Genomic DNA, 19,642 nt, shown 5'->3' on the forward strand with positions numbered 1-19,642 from the left:
GAATTTGTAAATCATCCTGCTCAGCAGGGTCTTGCTCCACCTGCAATGGGCATGTCTCCTTGCTGTGATGGGGATGTTTGCAGACCCCTTCCAACAATGATGTCTTTGACTTCAGTTATGAAGGGTTTCATAAGGGTTCAACCCTTCAAAGGGTTTGAGTTACTGACTTACTGTTATTTGAAAGTAATTTTGTATTTAACAGATTAGCTTCAGAAAATCCTGTCTGCTATGAAAAATTAAGGATTTTTGTTTGTTTGTTTGTTTGTGAAGACTGATGGATGGCTGCCAAAATATTTGGCATCCATGAGAATTTTAAAGTTTTCTTTGATGTGTCTTTGGCAGGTGATAGGCAATAGTAATGGTTGACTTGGATCCGGCAAAAATAGAGTAATTGATTTGATACAATTAATCATAATAAAAAGTTACTGTCTTTTATTTTTCTTCTTCTTAACTTTTTAGATACCCAGGACGTCCCCTGTTGCCTGGTGGATGAATACTCCTTAAACTATAGTGTGATCAGGAATGTCAATGCAGAGGGTAGATTTGCTGAAACCAGGAAAGGATGGGTGTCTGAGAATTGAGGGATGATATTTGTGTACTCCTTTATGTGTGGTATAGAGGAGTGGTACAGCATCTGCCACAACAAATGTACGTGAATTAAGAAAAGACAATAAATACATGAGCAACATAAAAATTGCTATTTTTTGTCTCTTCAGGCAATGTAATTGATTACCTCAACTGAAAATAAATGTGGAATAGTTCTAGAAAGCCTTATAAAAGTGACTCGTCTGTATTTTCTCTGTTAGGATTATGAAGTATAAGCAAGACTGAATCAGTGTTAACCATTAGTTTGACAAGATGCAGTAGAAAGTGCACAGACAATGAAATGTGTATGTGGTCAGCCAGTAGATAAAATTCAGAAGCAGCCTTAGAGAGAAACTGTTCAAGAAAGGCAGGCTAGAAGACGTTTGCTCTGTTTTTCAGTTCTAATGGAGCTTGGTTAAAATACAAGAGCTTCTGTTAAGTGGCTGCCTGATAATGCATAATTTATAGAGGGAAAAAGATCTATCTGTCTGTCGTAGTAATTGAATCCAGGTTGCAAGACTCTTGCCATACAACCAATAATTCTGTACAGACCCACTTCAGCTTTCTTCTCTGGAAATTTACTGCTTCCTGTTCTGCTCAAACAAAGTCTGGAGTTCCCTGAGGTACATGATTTCAGCTGTACGGGTTGACCCGTCTGCATTTTGGAATGCACAAACTGAGGTTGGAAAGGAGGGTGGTACCTCTCAGGAGTGACGTGGGTACTCTAAGAAAAGGGAAGGAGAGTGGTAGGGTCAGGACCACCCTAATACAATGTTTTTGGCACACATCCTGCACATCCTAATGTGCTAGCTTGACCTTTTTTTTTTTTGGTAAAACAATATATTCAGCTGGGCAAAAAAAAAAGAAGAAATGTCAGAAGGCTGCTCTTTGGGGACTTGGAATGCTTTTAGACTTGCTCAGCCAATCCCTTTGGTCACGTCTTTAGATTTGCCAGTAGGACAAATGGAAGCTAGTTCCCATTCACAGCTCTTAGTGATGTCCCTGAGGAGAACTGAAGGACCTGTGCTGAGCAGGTCTCACTCAAACAAACCAGAGCTGGACACCTCCTTGCATATCTTGTGATTTCCTCCTACTGAAAAACCGTTTTGGATCAATCCCTGCCTATAATTCATAAAGATTGCATCTTTGTTCTGGGTCAATAGAACATCTGCATCATTAAGGAATTACATACTATAGTTGGGTAAGCATAATAATGACTCTATCTCTTTGTATTGACTTCTAGTTTGGTATGAGGTCTGGAAAAAAGGGGACCAGCTTATGTGATGTTCTATTCATTTTATTTTTTTTTATTCCCCCACACTTCTTTGAGGGTATTATGTATTTAGTCTTAGCACCAATAGAAACCTCTTTTATTGCTGAATCATTTCCAGTAATTTAAGAATTGACTTTAAGTAGCACCATATATTAACGAAGGAGCATATTTAATACACTTAATGCCATTGCAGTCAATGGAAAAGCTCCCAGTGGGTTCTTGTACAAGTTTTGTGTTTATTTTTTGTCCTGCACTTAAGTCTCTGAAAACTCTAAAATCAGTATACTGAACCTAAGCAGGTAAGCAAGTACATTTCATTCTCTTCTGTATAATTAGTTTACAGATGTGCAGATTTGAAAACCTGAAAACACCTTGGGTATATAGCACAGGCCATAAAATTTCACAAAGTTATTGGTGCATGAAAGTTGTGCTTAAGTGGTAGCTTATAAATAGTGATATAAAGTCACCAAATAATGTAAAATTCCCTGGTGACATGATCCTCACTGACTTGATATTCATTGACCTATTTCAAGGCTGTTCATTTCACTTTACAGCCATAAAGTGTTGCAATATTTATAAAAAAGTTAAAAATGTGTCAATATCCTTAATCCTGTAATATACAATAAATTCAAGAAACCTTTTATATGAAAAGATTTAACTCACAAATCTGTGCTTTGTATTATCCTAATGAGTTATTTTGACAAGTGGATTGTTCTTAAGTGGGCTGACTTATTTCTTTTCACACTGAAAGTAAAAGTTATGAAAGGGTATTTTGAATGTGTCAGAAAGGTCTCTGTGTTATTTTCCAATAATGAATAAGAACCATGAATGTTTGTTTGTGGCATCAAACATTTGACATCGATTTAAGGTGCAAGCTAGTGTATGTTGGTTTTGATACATAGTTCAAACCTTTGAAAACCTAGACAAGTTTGATGGTAATTTTTCTCAATAGTAGTATACAGAAACTTTGAGTATTTTTATAAGCAGAGCCAGAAACAGCACACTAAACTATGAAATTATCCCAAAGGTGTTTTTTTTTTTTTTTTTTAAAGGCTGAAGTTTAGTGAGCTCAAGCTGCTGTCACTGTTTTCCTCTTTCTGTTGAGGGAAACACAGCTTTTTATTTGTAGGAAAAAACATCCGTATTTTACACTTCATGACAATGCTAAAAGGGACCATACCATTCCCAGCATTAGATAGCATCAGTAATCTCACCACATGTTTTAATGAGAACAACTTCCAATTTTCAATTGCACCAGAAGATGGCAATAGTAATTTCTAGTAATCAATAGCAATAATAATTTCACTGAAGTCAGTGAGAGTTCATGAAGAAGAGAGCTTGCAAGATGGTTTCTTATTTCTTGTGGTATCTTGCATTTATACTTTTCATCTTCAATCAAAAATTGAAATACATAGTTAAAAGTATGGGTTAAATACATATATCCAAGATAACTTGGCTTTGTTCTGTTTTTAAAAGGATGGTGAAATAGAGTATTTAGAAAATTGACTATTTAAATCAATATTAGCTTAATGTATACTCTAGTCCATCACTGGTATGTCAGCTCTTTGCTTTTATTTTACTCTACCTTATTTTGAGGAAAGTCATGTAGCTGAAGTCTACTTCAAGGCAAATGTGAAAATCCACCTGCATATTACAGTTATTAGAACATTTAAAGCCACAGCAAATTTCAACCATTTTATCAGTTCATCAGGGAGCTTGTGGAAGAGTGTCTCGACGTTTCAAAATTTTTTCATAAATTCTACTGCATTCGCTGTGATTTCCTACCTGGCCCTTGTTTGTGCTTAGTGGACTGTATGGTGTCCTGCAATGACTTACAGTCATGATTCATAAAGAGTGTCTTTGCTGCCCTAAAGTATCATTACTGGGATTATGGTTGGCTCGCTAAGCAGTGGCCTCACTAAAATCTGTACGTTTTTGCTGGTAACTTCTTAATCTGGCATGCTGAGCAATCCTAAAGTGCAGAGCACATCTTTAACACTATATGAATATTAACTTAATCAAAACCATAACTCAGGCTGTCTTTCAGCATTAAGAAGTGTTTGGCAGCAATGTTAGGTTAAACTATTTCATTCTCAGTGTTTGTTTGTGGCCAAAGCAATACTGTGAAGCAGATAAGAGGCAGGGCACACGGACCTGAATTTGGCACTGTGTGTAGCTTCTGGTCAGTTGGAAGTGTGGCCAGGACATCTCTACAACTTGCCTAGGTCTCAGGCTGTGCTTGCTGGCCTCTGCTTGCAGTACTCTGGGTGCATGAACGCTATTGTTCAGGTAGTCTGGGTAGGGCATGGAGTCATTTGGCAACAAAAATCAGACTGCGGAGGACGCAGAAAGGCAAGGCAATGCAGAAGTCAGCCACAACTTTTAAATTTTAATTTAAATTACTTACAGATGTTTTGGGGAAGATTTTGTATAAATTATTTAGCTTGCACTATAGAATACATGTTATGGAGAAATACCACTTTGATTTGGGTTATGTATGAATAGCTGGTTTCTTTGCATCAACACTTCCCTGAGCATGTCTGTAAATTAAGCATTCAAATATGTAAGCTCACAGCAGACCGTAAAATAAAGATGTTTTAGACTGCACTGTATCTTTCCACAGTCTTTATTCACATAATCAAAGTAAAAGTACAAGTGCTGACCCAAATATTTGATTTAAGAGTTGGAAAGGGAGAGGGAGAGTAGAGGTGTCCATGTCAGTGGGGGGTTCATAATCTGAATAAACTTTCAAATGAAAACAATATGGAAAAACTCTGTACCTTAAGGGCAGAACAGCTTTACTGTATAAACCTTTTTATTTGGTCTGTTATGGTTTTCTCTGCAGAACAAAAATATCACTGTCTGCTGGCTAAATGGAAAACAGTTGGATCATAAAAATATCAAATGAATCTATTTGGCAACCACTAATAATCTACACATATTTATGTAACTGTTAGTTTTCTTCTGGAATATACTGTCTGGAGATATAGCCTGGGGCTTCCTCAGATCTCCTGGAAAGAATTAGCATTCAGATCACCTCTGTAAAAATACATTACTTAGAACAGGTTAATTTTTGCTACATTCTTTGATTATTTTTTTTAATATAAATTATTATTCATTCCTTCATAATGAATTGGTATTAGAATAGTTCTTCTTAGTTATAGCTAACACAGATGTTTACATTACCAGGAAGCCCTAACATCTGCTTTCCAGTGACCATCAAACTTTAGTGAATTAGTAAATATGGAACACATTGTGAGTTTGTTTTGAATGCTTAAAAATGGGAGATTTAATACTTGCCTCAGAGCTTTTGGGCCCCAAAGAAAAAGGAAGTTGCTAATGAATTTCCGATTGTTTAGAGTGCTTAAAGAAATCAGCGCAATCCAGCGTACAGATTCTGAATTTCCCAGTTGCTTAAAGTGAAACATAATTGTTTGTTAAAGCCAGCTAAATTACTTATGAAAATGATTTCTGTTAATGGAGTCACAGGAAGCCTGTTCTACAAGGTGATAGATACGTATCTTTCTTGCATAGTTCATGTGTCCTCAGAAGAAACCAAATCTTTGCTACAATCTCTCTCTAATCTTTTTGCTTAGTACTATTGTTCCCTCTTAGATATAAAACTGTTATGTGAGTTACAGATATGATCTTGCCTTTTGTCTAGACAAAATAATAAGCCCAACGCAGCAGAATCATGTTAGATACCCACTGACTTTATTAAGGTCACTGGCAATATTGCATTAAATTTCAGTGGAACTATTTTTTTTCTCTATAGACGTTTAAAATTTGATTTAAAAGGTCTAAATGATTAATATATCTACTAAAAATAATTTGCCATATTTTTTGCTTTCTACTATCAGATTTCCTAGCCACTTAGAGCCCTTTCTGTAGAAATTGTTTCAGTGGTTGCAAGTAATCATGTTCATCATTTTTATCTGATCCTGTTTGTACACCCCTTACCTTCTCCACAAGAATTTGCTCTTTCATTGTAGACATTAGCTCAAAGATGTAAATTTTATAATTAGAGAATATGTGCTAGAAAGCTCTAGACTAATGGTCATCTACGTTAATTTTGGGGAATTGGAGAGATCTAATCCTTAAACAAAAAGTAAGAAAAGGTGAATGTCATTGAGAAACTGCAAAGAGTAATGCCTTTATGTAGATTAAACTGATGATATAATTTGAAATCTCACTGCTATTGTGAGAATCTGCATTAATGCTTAGGGAACTTCATATGGGTCATTCATGAAAGCCTCATGCATATGTGATCTCACATTCTGTAGTAATACTTTTGTTTAAGTGCCAAGTAGTTTTTACAAATAGCATCTGGGTACCTGGGTCTTCCTACAGTTAAATATTGTCCATTCCTTCCACTCACTAGAATTATTTTTACCTTAGCTTCTTATTTCTGATCTCCAGGACTGCCCATTTTCTTGTGAAGCTCCAGGAAAAAAAAAAAAAATCTGCTCATTGGTGTTGCTCAAGACGACAGTGGTAGAGAAGTTGCACCTGGTTCCATATACCTCCATAACATTATAACAACTCATAAAATTTATGAAAGCTTTGACACTTTTGCCATTCTGAGGCCAAAACTTTACTAGGACTAGAGATTTTCATTTGTAGTTTGAGTGCAGTTGGTGAGGTCTTCTGGGAGGATTATTGAGCTAAAGATCAAAAATACATCCTGTCACTTAAAATGGGGCCATATGATGCTTCTGAAAGGCAATCAGACTTGCTCTATCTGGTGTCCTCTGAAAGGCAGAGGATCCCTTCAGAGCTGTGTCTCTTTACAGAGGAAATGCATTCTCCCTGGCTCTTGCATGCTTTGTTCTGGCTTCTGTGATCTTCACTCTCAGTGTTCCCTGAAAAAATATCACTGTTTCTGTGATTTATACATCAAAATGCATTCTCTGATGTAGCTGCAGCTTGATCCCTTAACTGCTTTGAAAACTTGAACCAAGGATTTCAGCTGTTATAAGAACGTGACTGGATGTCAGTGGACAGTTTTCAGCATAAGCTACATGTTCCTCCTCAATCCCTGGCCCTGGAAGAAGGAGGGCAGTCACATAAGCACCATCAGGGGCTTTAAGTTATTTTGGCTTTCAGATTTGCCTATGCATTACATAAATGGAGTACAGAAGTAAAAATGCATGAATCATTGTAGCCATTCCATCATCCAAAAGAAACATTTTTCTAAAAAAGTGTGGATGATGGAAGATATCTTTGGAAAATGTTGTCATTCTAAGTATAACTTTGCATCATCTTGATAAGTGGTGGCTTATGTTGTTGTTGGAGGAAAAGGGGGATATCTTTTTGAAAAATTTCTTCTATCTGGTAGCCTTTTGGTCCTTTCTCAGTTCTGTATTAGATTTTTTTTTTTTCTTCATTCACAAGTTAAGAGATATGCTGGATTCAAGAGAATTGCCTCATTAGGAAATGCGTGGTTATTGGAATACTGCTTTAGGCTAAACCAGTCTGTCACATGCCATTTTCTCCGCCATGGTTTCCACAAAGAGGGTGGATGAAGTGACCTGTTGAACAGAAGCCTTCAGAAAGGAGGAAGAGACACCCACCAGGGTTCTCCCAGTGGTTTTGGAGAACGTGATGTGCGATGCATGTCCTCTGCTCCTGCCACATAACTGTGCACCTCAGTAGCTCTCTAGAGACTGCCCTGCAGGATGCACAGGCATGACCAGTCCTGTTGCGGCCCTCACACTGTCAGCAACTGGCTTCCACCTACAAGGATGAGGAAGAAGATGAAGAATACAGGCAATCGGCCACAGAACTGACATACCAGCCATGCTACAGCAGCAGTACAGAGGTGCAGCAGACACATCAGGCTAGGGATAAGGGAGGTAGGTTTCTCTTGTCCATGGACACAAGGTGTTTCTTCTGAGTATGCATAAGTTGCTGGAGTTCTTTTGCTTTGGTTTATGCTCTGAGACATTCGGGGTGCTTTTTTAAAAATTGATGTTCCCACTTTTTATTTCTTTTGCCCAGGAAGAGAACATTGGAGCATAATGGTACAGTGGCATATAACTTTCTATTTTGTAGACTCTGATTTTATGTTTTGCTTTTGATGGAATTTGCAGTCCAAGATGTTCTCTTTAACCAACTGAAACAATATATTTATGTGTAAACACAAAAATACATTTGATTATAGCTCATGCAATTGTGGTTAGATTTCATTAGTAGAACTTCCAGAAAAAGAGCTTAAGCTCTGGATTTGAATGTAAACCTGAAATCCAGATATACTGTTTCACATTTATTGTACAACTTCAGTGCACAAGAAGAAAGTCTGATACCTTTTTAAGTGCACCTATGCCAGTACAGTTCAGCTTAATTTTCTGTTCATTCTCCCCCCTGCCCTCCCAACTACAGATAAAAACTGGATAAGGGATAAAACGGGGCAATTGCATTTTGTAGAAAATAAACTAGCTGATTCCATATTTATAACCTTTATTAACCTGACAAGGAGGCATGGAATAGCCAGCAAATCATGTGCAGGATTGAAAATGTCAAAGTTGTGGAACATAGTACCATAATTACCAAAGTACCTCAGGTATTATTAGAATGTTGATAGTTCCCTCTTCTGACAAGTATGGTAATGAGAACAGAAAATATACAAAATTAATTTATTTTCATGACAAAAATAGTAATGAGGTGAGATGATTATATCCAATTCGCAATCTCAGAGTTGTCATTTCCCGTTGGACTGGACCAGTAATCTTAGCAGCTTAATTAAATCAGTAATAATAATTCCTCCTCCCTTCCCCCTCTGCTCAGAAGAGGGAAAATTTAATGGAAAGGCAAGAACATTTCCACAATAAAAGTTGCTTTGAGGTTTGCACTCAAAACAGTGATTAAGCATTTTATTATGTACTTTTATCTATGCTCTTGAACACTGATATTTCAGAACTTGTGAGTTAGTCTTCAGAAGAGACCTTAAGAATAGTTAAACATTTTTCTAAATATGCATTACTTATGTTGCAAGGGAAAACTTGAAAGATTTGTATTTTCTATAAACTCTATACCAAGTTTTTGTTTGTTTGTTTTGTTGTTGTTGTTGTTGTTATTTTTCCTTATACTAATAGTATAATGTGTATATTAATGTTTAAGGAAGTGATCAAATAATAATGTTTGACCTCAACATTATTTATATTGTGAACTTATTAGTGCAGCATTATTGAAAGGATTTTAAAGCAACTGACATTCTGAATAAAAATCATATTAAACAACAGTACACACAAATCCAGAAATTGCTATTTTAATTGGCCAATTAGCAAATTAGCCGCTCTCGTATTTGGTTACACTTCTACCGTAGAAAGTCCAATGCAAATGAAGTATCTTTTTTTTTTTTTTTTAAATCAGTAGCCATTAGGCTAGAAATTAGTAGCAACAAGTAGCCATTAGGGTACAAATTAAGCTGTCTCCGTGATTTAGACTGTGATTCAGGGGTACCTCCTTCAATAAGAAGGACAAAGGACATAGAAGAAATAAATGGAAAGCTTTCTTATCAAATCTCGAAGTAGCTACAGCCAATTTGTCTTTGTTTCTCGATACTTCTTTTATTTCTCTGCCTCCTTTTCTCCTCTTTCTCAGGAACAAGGACTTACAGGGGAAGCCTATTTATCTCTATCTGCAATTTTCTGAAACCAGTGTGAAGCTATGTTAACTCTGTTAACTCTGTTAGCATCCCCATCTGATTCTAGGTAATCAATTTCATCTTTTTTTTTTTCCTTTTTTTTTTTCCTTTTTTTTCTTTTCCTTTTTTTTTTCTTTCAGTAAGTTCCTCTGATAAACATCAGTCTCCAAGTATAAAAATAATTTCCAAAATCTCTTAGGTTTTCTATCAGCCATCATAATTACCCTACTTATTAGATTCTTATATTAGATTTTTTTTTCTTTGAAATTCAGCACCTCTTAGAAGCTGGAGATAGGGTTAATAGAAACAACCTTAAAAGACTAAGGTGCTCAGTCACACTTCTTAAGTAGTAGGTGGCAAAAAGTACATTATCTAATAATATATCATTATGCTCTGTGGATGTTTCTAATGTGAATCCTTACTGACCTGTTCCAGTGCTATTAGAAACATCAGCAAAAAATCTGGAAGAAAATATATGGACTTGTTACTGAGAAAATGTACAAATGACACCACAGCTGATTGAACAGTAAATAATTATGAAGGTAGCTCATATACATAGATTGGTCTAATTTGGTTTCTAGGGTGTTTCTTTTGGAAAAAAACACTCAGGTTTTAAAAAGGCCAAATGCAAGATTACAGGGTTGAGGACGAAGAATGTAGGCCATAATGTGAGATGATGTCCTGCTAAAACACCACTGGGAAAGACACCTGGCCTCATGGTAAAGGTAATAGCAGTGCATGAGTTGCCAGTCATGTTGTAGATATGGGATGATATGGGATGTTTGAGTAGAGAATATTGAATAAGAGTTGATATACTAACTACAAAAATGTTAAAGGTCTTTCCAGCCAAAATTGTTAGAATATCAAAAGTTGGATCAAGGCATGCAGCTGCCGAAAGGACCCAGCAAGACCTAGGCAAATCAGATCACTGAGAGTTTTGACTTGGCTGCACAGTGGAAGGCATTTACAAAGTCTCTTTAGCTGGTATTCTTCCTTGAGTACTGAGGCATATCAGAGACAAAATCAAAGGGAGAAGGTTACAAGGCAGTGGGTTGTTGCAGCTGTTGTCCAGCCCAGAACACGTGCTGGTGGGGGACCCCAGGGCCAGGGAAGTTGTGCCTACGCTGGTGGGGTGTTTTGTATACTGCTGCCTAGGTAATCATGGCAATATTATTTGTTCCTGATGCAGGTACCTCAGTGCTTCTGGCCTCACAAACCTTGACCCCCACAGAGCTCCCCTCTGAGTGCCAGTGAAGTTTGGCTATTTGTACCCTGGCTCCCCCTCAACCATTGACAAAATCCCTCCACCCCTCCTGTTGTCTATTGCGTGCAGCCGTTTCTCATGTCACGTCCAGCAGTTTTCCATGTCCTTCCAAGTCATTAAACCCCTAACAGAGAAAAACAATACTGATTTAAGAAACATCAAAGTTATGTAAGTGCCTTGTGATTTTTTTCTCACTTGTGTAAACCTGGGTGTGGGCAATGGTGTCATTTGATCCTTTAATTGCTGCTAAAAAGACTGGTCTTGCTCTGGGTAGTAGTTTTACAAACATGTAGTTTTGCACCCAGAGATTTTCATCTGGCATGCTACTTGCTATTTAGAAAAGCTCTACATTAACTTGTGAATATTAGGTATAGTTTGAATCCCGCTGTGAAATCCAGTGTTTGGTTTGGAGCTTTACCTTTTAATTTTTCACAGCTTCAAATGGTCATATAAATAAATACAACACAAGTTGTGAGAGTACATCAGAACTTTAATGAAAAAACAACTAGGGCTTTCACGTATCTATTAACTTTCTATTTTCCCAGAAGAAATTGTTTCTGTCAATATTTTATTATGATTGGGATGAACAGGAGAAAGAAGTGAAGTCTAATCTAAGCAGATGGTTGTCAGAACTGCACAGAGCAACTGAGAATATAGGAAGAAATAAGAAGAGAGTTTCCCTCATTTTGTTTTTATGTCATGAGTAGTGAATAAATCATACATTATAGACAAATCAAAAATACCTTAAAAAATAGATAAAGCATAAAATGAAAAAGAACTAAAACAAGGTTGCTGAAAGTATTTTGTAGATTAATTTGTTATTACGGTTAGACCTTAAATAGTCAGTGAATGCTGATATGACTGAAAACAATAAAAATGGACATATGCATTATATTTATGCATTGATAATCTCATCTTGGAGATATTACAAGGATGATTCACTTTAACAAGAAAAGAAGAATGTCTTTCAAGCTGTTACTTAGTTACTGACAAATCAAGTGTGTTACTTGGGCACAAGGATGGGCAAAGTAAACTTTTAAGACAGGCTGCTATGAGTTTTACATCTGATTGTGGATGAAAATCTGAATGCTAACCCAAACTTTTCTCTCCATTTAGAGACTTCTCTTTAGCCAGTCTACACTCTGATTTTTGATTTGTACTGGAAAAATCATAGAATGGATCTATCTTTCTGTATTTAGACGAGTTTCTAGACTCGGACTGGACTGAATTAGACCTGGACTAATTATTTTCTATGTAGTTGGAAAGTACACAAGTTAAATAGAAAATTGAATTAATGGAACAATATGTATCTACCAGCCTTTTTGACCAGTGTCTGACTGCCTTGCAATATTTGTGTAAATGTGTATATATTGTATTTCAATGCTCATACATGCAAAAGTAATTCTTTAATGGAATTTTATATAAAGAGGTTAGGACTACATAAGTGACTCTTGGTGTCACTGCAGAATGTGCTTGTGGTTACAAGGTTACTTAACCTATCGCTGCAACAGAATTTATCTGACTCACAGATTAGAGGGACTGCAACACGCATTTCCATTTAAGTGGGTGCCTTTGAACTGTGTTAGATTGAGGGTCTTCGTTGACTCAGATTAATAAATCATTACATGTGGTACAGTTAGTATTATTGCATTGTATATATATGTATATGTATGTGTATATGTAAAATATGCATAATATATGAATACAGTAATTATAAGAATTCTAAAGGATAAAAATTCTTCAGAAACAAAGGATCTGATTTTATTCCCAGTTCATTTGTGTCTGAACTTCTACTTTGAAGGGTAAGTTTTTTTTCTCACTCCTTCTGCTCTCCCGGAACAAGGGAATTAAATCCACAGTCTGTTCCCCACTAATTTTCAATTACTAATGCCTCCTATTCAAAACATAAAGAGGTTTCAGTTCCTATACATAAGTATTCCTGTTCTAAAGTAAAAGGTTAATTTGAGTACTGAAAATGTGAACATTGCCTTGGCAGCTTAACAGGTATTTTGAGCCCTTGTAAACTAATTTATACTAGCAAGGATAAAAATTACAAGGGTTACTAATCTTCATGCTGAAATCATTAAGATAATTACCACCAACTGTTTTATTATCCAAGTATATCAAGGGACATGTAGTTGCGTCCTGGAGCAATGAGTGAAAACTGAGTAGGTATGTATGCTTTAAATGGCATGTTGAAAAATGGATACTGAACCTGGTGCGTGTCTTGTACTGGTACATAACTTTCCCATTGGTAAACTTAAAAAGTGTGTGTATTAAGTGGAATACCGTCTTTGCAAGGAGATCTATGATTTCCTAATATAGCCATGTCAGGTCTCCTTAGTTTGGTATTTTCCACTCATTACAGTACTCCCACTGATCTGGTTCGCATCTCTTTCTTGTGTCAGATAAAGCTATTACTTGTGTTTATTTTTTTTTCCTAAGTCAAAAAGATAACACTTTCGGGATCTTTTTGTAACTTTTTTTTTTTTTTATTGAGTCTTGTAAATAAAATGAACAAATCTTAGAGGAATCTCTTTGTAATCAGTGCTGCAAGTTGTTTTTGCTTTCTTTCCCTCTGTGTTCCACGCTAGAAGTATTTCCTGCTTTCCCAACAGGAAAATGTAAGGGCCTCCATGAAGTCTTTTTAGGCTCGTAAAATTCAGAAAAGACACAAAAGTTATCCTGAAAGAGCAAATACTCAGTGCTATCATTCACACCAAATCTGTGCCATCACCTTTCCCAGAACAGCTCAAGCAAATAGGCTAACAACCAAATATAAATAGTTTCTAGACTGTTTTCTTTTACAATAAATAGCAAAGCAAAGTAACTTTAAATTCCTCACACATTGTCTTGTAATTTTTAAAATATCAGAAAAGCCTTTAAGGATTAAAATTAAGGGTTTGCTTTGGAAAAGGGATAAAAGAAGTCAACAACCAATCAAATTCTTCAGTCTTTTTTCCATATTGAAAATAAGAGGAGAAGTCTGTAAGGTAGTGTTTTTCAATTTTTATATATCCTTCTTATGGGAAGGCCCACTATCATAATAAAAGCACCCTCAACCAATGAAACTGTGAAAGCCAGGTTAACAGTGAACAAAATATTCTGTACACAGTCGTATCCTTAACAGGTGCAAATTGACTTTGCTTCATTGACTTCAATGGCCCTATATGTGCAAAATATGTATGTCATCTGTGAATCCAATCCACTGTATTAATTACAATATGAGCTAACTACCCAGGGACTATATTTATACTTCAGATGATCCTACGTAAATACACAAGAAAAACATTTCCTAGAAACTCCCCATTTAGCCTTTTAAACAGGTTCAATTACTCAGTATTTCATTAAAATTACCTACTCTGTGAATTAAGAAGAGGGGAAAACAAAAAAAAACAAACCCTTAGGGACTGTGTTTATGATGTACTTTGAGGTTCTGCCTCATTGTAAAGATGTCTTTGCTTTAACAAACAGAATTCAAGGTTTCACTTACACTGAGGCTCTCACAAATATATATAAACATATGAAGCTTTAATGTAATAATGTAATAAATAATGTAATAAATATATGTAATAAATAATGTAATAAATGTAATAAATAATGTAATAAAGCTTTAAAAGTAATGACTCCCTGGACTTTTAGAAAGGAACAGGAAAAACTGGAGTGAGTGTTTTTGGATGTGGCACCTTTCTTGTTTTTATTTCAGTGTTGTGGTTGTAAAGGATGTGTACAAGTCTAGTGCATTAGACCGATGTAGGGAAAGAACATGTGTAGTTACAGAGAAGTCTGACAGATGGGAAGGGCCCAGGGGATCTGAGGTCAGAGGATAACTGATTGCTCATACATTATCAAGTAAAATAAATAAATAATTGACATTTTAGTCTGTACAAATTCAGTGAAGGGCACATAGGTTGCCAGTTTGGAGTAATATATAGATTCCTGAATGCAGTTGTTAAGATTTTAGAGATAGTATTGAGAGATTTTTCTATTAACAAATAAAATATTGGATCCTGCCTAATTTTAACTGTTGCATACAAGTCAGAAATTACAACAAAATAAAAAGAGTATAGCAGTATTACATTAACTTTCTCGAAAGAATGATGATACTTTTGAATTAAATGACAATTTGGATATTTCCCAGTTCTTGCAGAATGCCTGTGAAAAATAGGAAAAGGAAAAAAAAAAAAAAAAGAGCGCAACGAACGGGAAACATTCTGGTCAAATGGATAAGGAAAGAAAACATGCAAGCCAGATGACCATTTCAGACCCTAAAAACAATTAATTAAAAATAATCTCTGCAACATTCTGGACAATATGGAAAAAACAATGCCACAAGTCATACTCTACATTGCAACAGCTGGCCTGTGGCTTAAGGTTTCTAAGAGCAATTGACTGTCATAGGTGAAGAACAATATCTTGACAGAAAGTAATTGAATCAAATTGAAAATTCAGATCTTTCTGTGCTTTCTTTTTCAGTTTTGTATGGATTTTCTCCTGCTGTGTGCCTCTGTGAATGCGGATGGCAAGACCTGTAAGTGCAGGCACTTTATGTATGTAAGTAGAGAAAGGGAGGGGTGGATTTCCACACCAGCTCTTGGACAGTTTTTTGTCAGTATTGTCAAAGGATGTTAAGGATGGTACAGGGAGTAGTTCCCATTTAGTAGTATAGAAAGGGTCTGACAGACTTTGCTGTTTATGAAAATAGCTGTTGCACGCTTTCTAGCTGCATTCCCAGCCTTTTCTTCAAGTGCTGCTTGTTAGATCTCTAGTAATGCTAGCAACCTTCACTAAATGGGGCTTTGGGGATGCAGTTTCTTGCAACATAAAGCTGAAATATGTTTGCATAGATGTTTTCACCTAGCATCTGGCATCCAAGAGATCTGTGTTTAGGAAAACGCATTTGCCAGTTTCCGGTATACCTAGGAGTGGTTCAGCCGAGATTTCCATAGCCTTATGGGATTTTTAGGCACTCAACTGGGCAGAGCATTATGTAGCAAAGAGCGGTTCATGAAAAAATACAGTGGCTCCCAAACCCTAGCTGTCCTTATTGTATTGGTATTGAAGATAAAAATAAGTCAGAACTACATTTCTCAGTCAGAATCCTTATCAGGCATGCAAATATAGAAAAGACGTTACCTTCACAACAACCTCATGGTTTATCATATATTGACACAGAGACATTGATAATTCTATATACACTACTGAATGTCCTCACAACACAGCAGAGTAACTAATGTCATTTGCTTCCTGCAGACTTCAGTGTCAGAAATCTGTTGTTGGCTCAACTCTTATAGAAAGCCACAGTACTTGCAATGCCGAAACCATGCAACTGCAGTGCACAGCCTGTGACCAGTTCAAAGATGAAATACCATCTCTGCTTCCTTCCAGTGTCCAAAAATATTTTGCCCTGGAAACTCCTGTGGGGGTGACTCATCTGTATCATACAGTACACAGATTTGGTTGTGATGCTCAGTTTTTTTAAAAATGTGTCATATTATTTTTGTCCTTGAAATTTGTGGAAAGAAAAGATCACTGACCTAATTTAGATCAATGCAAAAGCCTAAATATCCTGTTGCCTATGACTCAGAAGCATACTTTTTACTGAAGACATACTACTAGTGACTTTAAGTTATAATTATTTATATAATTTTAGTGGCTTACAAGAAAACTGGATGAATAACCATTTAAGAATATTACCAACCAATTTACTTATGTAATTGCAATATCTTTGCATGCAAAATAGCTAGAAAGTGGCATACTGAGTTTTATAAAGCAGTTACCCTGCTCCATTTGAATGTATGGTGCTTTCCATGCTGCACTATCCACAGATAGCTTTAAGAAAAAAGAATAAAAGAATAAAATCATCGTATTTCCCTCTATTATAATCGACCATTTTAACAGAAATGTGGGCCCAATAAATAGTATTAAAAGTTTTAGCCTAAAAGTCTTCAGGATAGATTGATTTGAAATGCTTTCGATGTATTTTGAACTGTAAAAATAATTACCATGCAGATAGAATCCTATAATATTCTATGGTAAAATTCATACTAATTCTAGATGTAAGGAATTGACAAGCACATGAATAGTTCTGTGTGACTTTTCATGTAAAAAGGTAAAAAACAGTTCTTCAGCCTTTCTTGACCTTTATGCAGAAGCAAATTCGACAAATTGTTGATGAACATTCTAAAAAGATAAGCTATTTCAGGGCTAAAAAAGAGTATGAACTGTATTTCAAGGTAGGTTGCAGATATTTTGACAGATACGTGACAACATTGTTAACAACTATTTTGTAAAATTAAAAATGGGGAAAAAAGAAGGAATTTTAACTTTCAATAATTTGTGGTTCATAGTAACAAAGCATAAGAATTTTATACAACCTTCCTTAGAAAATAAGTAATTTTTTGATAATTCTGAAAAGCAAGCACAGTAAACTACATAAGGGCTGATTTCAAATCCTCAACAAAATACTTCTCTTTTGCTATAAGTATTACAATGCGAAACGATATTATACCAAGTTTGTTTTGGAAATTTAAGCAGTTAAGATATTGATTTTGCTGAAGTTTCTTAAATGATGAAACAACCTCTGGGATCTTAAATTGTTTGTTTTCTTGACATTTTAAATACACTTTTAATTGTTAAGAATTAGAAAGAGTAACAAAAGCTGCAGATAATATAGCTTATTCTGAGCAAAATCCAGCCTGAAGGTAGGTTTGTCTTTCAAAGAGAGTGAAAAAAACAACAATTAAATGATGCTTTCACTTTACTAGGCTGATTAGAAGCAATTCAAGTGCCTCAAGTGATGTAAAGTTTTAAATCTATTGATTAAATTTGCATCTCTTAATTTAGAAATGATCATCCATGTGGAGTGCAGCCTAAACAGCAGAATCTTTCACTACTTAAGTATTGATTTTTAATATGTCAAACGTACTAATTAAAATTGATATTTTGTAGATTACATTTTAAATATTAATATTTCCTTGAATTTTAACCACTGACATCTGCGATATTTTGCAGAATTATATGGGTCATCACATGTTATTCCAGCAGAGTTACAGAATGAAAGTGGAAGTAGCTGCTTTCAATACAGAAGTCTATGAAAACTGGACTTCTTCTCTATATGTTATATGGCACAAAAGACTGTTTTAGCTGAGTGGAATGATGCTTTCACTGTATGGTACTGCCATCATGCAGTCTGGCTTAGTTCATTTAATAATGGAGAGCCATGAATAAATGGGTTGAAAACAATGACTGGGCATTATGTCCCTTAGGATTACAGACACAGAGTTCTGCTATATGTTCACCTGTTTTTGTTGCGAGCTAATGCTCACCTGTTTGGAGCTTCTTCCTGACAGTCTTTGACACTTTCATCACTAGAGAATTATTCTACATCAATTAATCTTGGTGATTTGGATTGATGCTCCTCAGGACAAAGGCAGCAGGGCAGAATTTGTCTGGTATTTGTTCCTTCTTCTGTGTTCATCTGTGTAAGGGGAAAAAACCTTTCAAATGTTGAGTTTTGCAATATTTTGCCTTTTCAAGTACAATTTCACCCTCTCCATGGAACCAGACAGGTGGAGTTTTAAGATTATTTTTTCAGTTGACTGATAAAGTGCATTTCAAATTATTTAATAGTGAGTAAAACTTTATTGTTCTCACCTAAAGAAGGAAGGAAGTACAATTATCCAAATTTTGTAGGAGATCAAAAACACTTAGAGAGCTGACATAAGAACCCAGGTGTCTCCAAGTGTGAGCCCAGCCTATGGATGCAAACAGTCAAATAACAGGCTACATGGAAGTTCTCCAAGTAAAACTGTCTTTTTTTAGTAGTTTCTCCTTATTCTCTATGCAGAAACAATATACCCTTGAAATGTATTGTATGAATGTAGCATATTCCCTGTAGACAAGTGGAGCTTAAATGAACAAAATGTAAATGAAGGCTTTATTGCCTGAAAAGTTATGAAACCTGTTGCTCACTATTACGTAAAGAATATATGAAGAATAGGATATCTAAAAAAGCATCAATCATTTAATAAAAATGACAGTGGACTTTGGCAGTCCTCATTCTTTACTAATACCATCTAAAGAATCTCATCGTTATTGACAGACTCCTACTATGGACAGAGAATAAGCACATAAGGAGGTAATGTATTAGTGAACAAAGAATAATGTTACAAGGAAAAAGACAGAAATTTATGTAGAGAACAGGTATATAGCAGAGTTTATTAGAAAATTAAATGTTATTTGCCTCACTATCCTCTGAGTTGTTTGGTGATTTGGCAGCAGTGATTTAGATGTCCTAATTTAGTGAAAGATGAATGAAACCTACTTATTTCCATTGACTGTAAAGGGAACCCAGACAACTAGTTTGAATGTACATGTCTATATTGCAGAAATCAATTCTTGGCAGATGAAATTCTCTCCCCAAATCCAAACTAAATGAACAATGACCAAAGATCAATTGCACATTTTGGGCGAGCCCAGCAATATGGAAAAGGAGAAAAGCTGATCTTGTGCTGCCGCTTAGTGAAGGCCTCAGACTGCATTTATTTGCTGGGTGTATGGACTGGTCCTGGGTACAGGCCTGCATGCTCAGTGTCTGGCTGTCCTTCTGCCGGGAGATCTCATAGTGATATCAACAATGGGCAAACACAGAAACAACATTTTTTTCTGTAAAAGGTTGTATGCACTATGTGATTTCAGGAGAAGTAGTTGTGTTAACCTGGGCTATTTTAAGAAGAGAGGTGGCACATCACCCTGCCTTGGATCCACTGGGGAGTCAGACGAGAGATGGGCCAGATGCTATCCCCTTGACTCTTTGTAAACTTGGGCTACATAAACGAATGGTGAGTTTGGACTTTAAAGCCCTGCCTCTATA

At 35.9% G+C, this 19,642-nt stretch overlaps 1 protein-coding gene across 9 annotated transcripts in view; it reads left to right on the forward strand.

Annotated features, from left to right (window-relative positions):
* Nucleotides 1-19,642, forward strand: part of LOC310898856 (uncharacterized protein) — a 301,549-nt gene that overhangs the window by 114,109 nt on the left and 167,798 nt on the right. For 7 of the 9 annotated variants that reach the window (XR_014583806.1, XR_014583807.1, XR_014583808.1 and 4 more), the window contains one exon: nt 460-15,237. The exons of 1 other annotated variant lie outside the window; for it this stretch is intronic. Coding sequence is in view for 4 of the 8 variants with exons in the window: in XM_083834432.1 (XP_083690558.1) it covers nt 460-581 (122 nt within the window). In the remaining 4 variants the exon portion in view is untranslated. One more of the 9 variants, XR_014583805.1, reaches the window with a different exon arrangement.

The sequence above is a fragment of the Anser anser genome (genome assembly GCF_964211835.1).
Source record: "Anser anser genome assembly, chromosome: 4".
In the NCBI taxonomy this organism is placed as follows: domain Eukaryota; kingdom Metazoa; phylum Chordata; class Aves; order Anseriformes; family Anatidae; genus Anser; species Anser anser.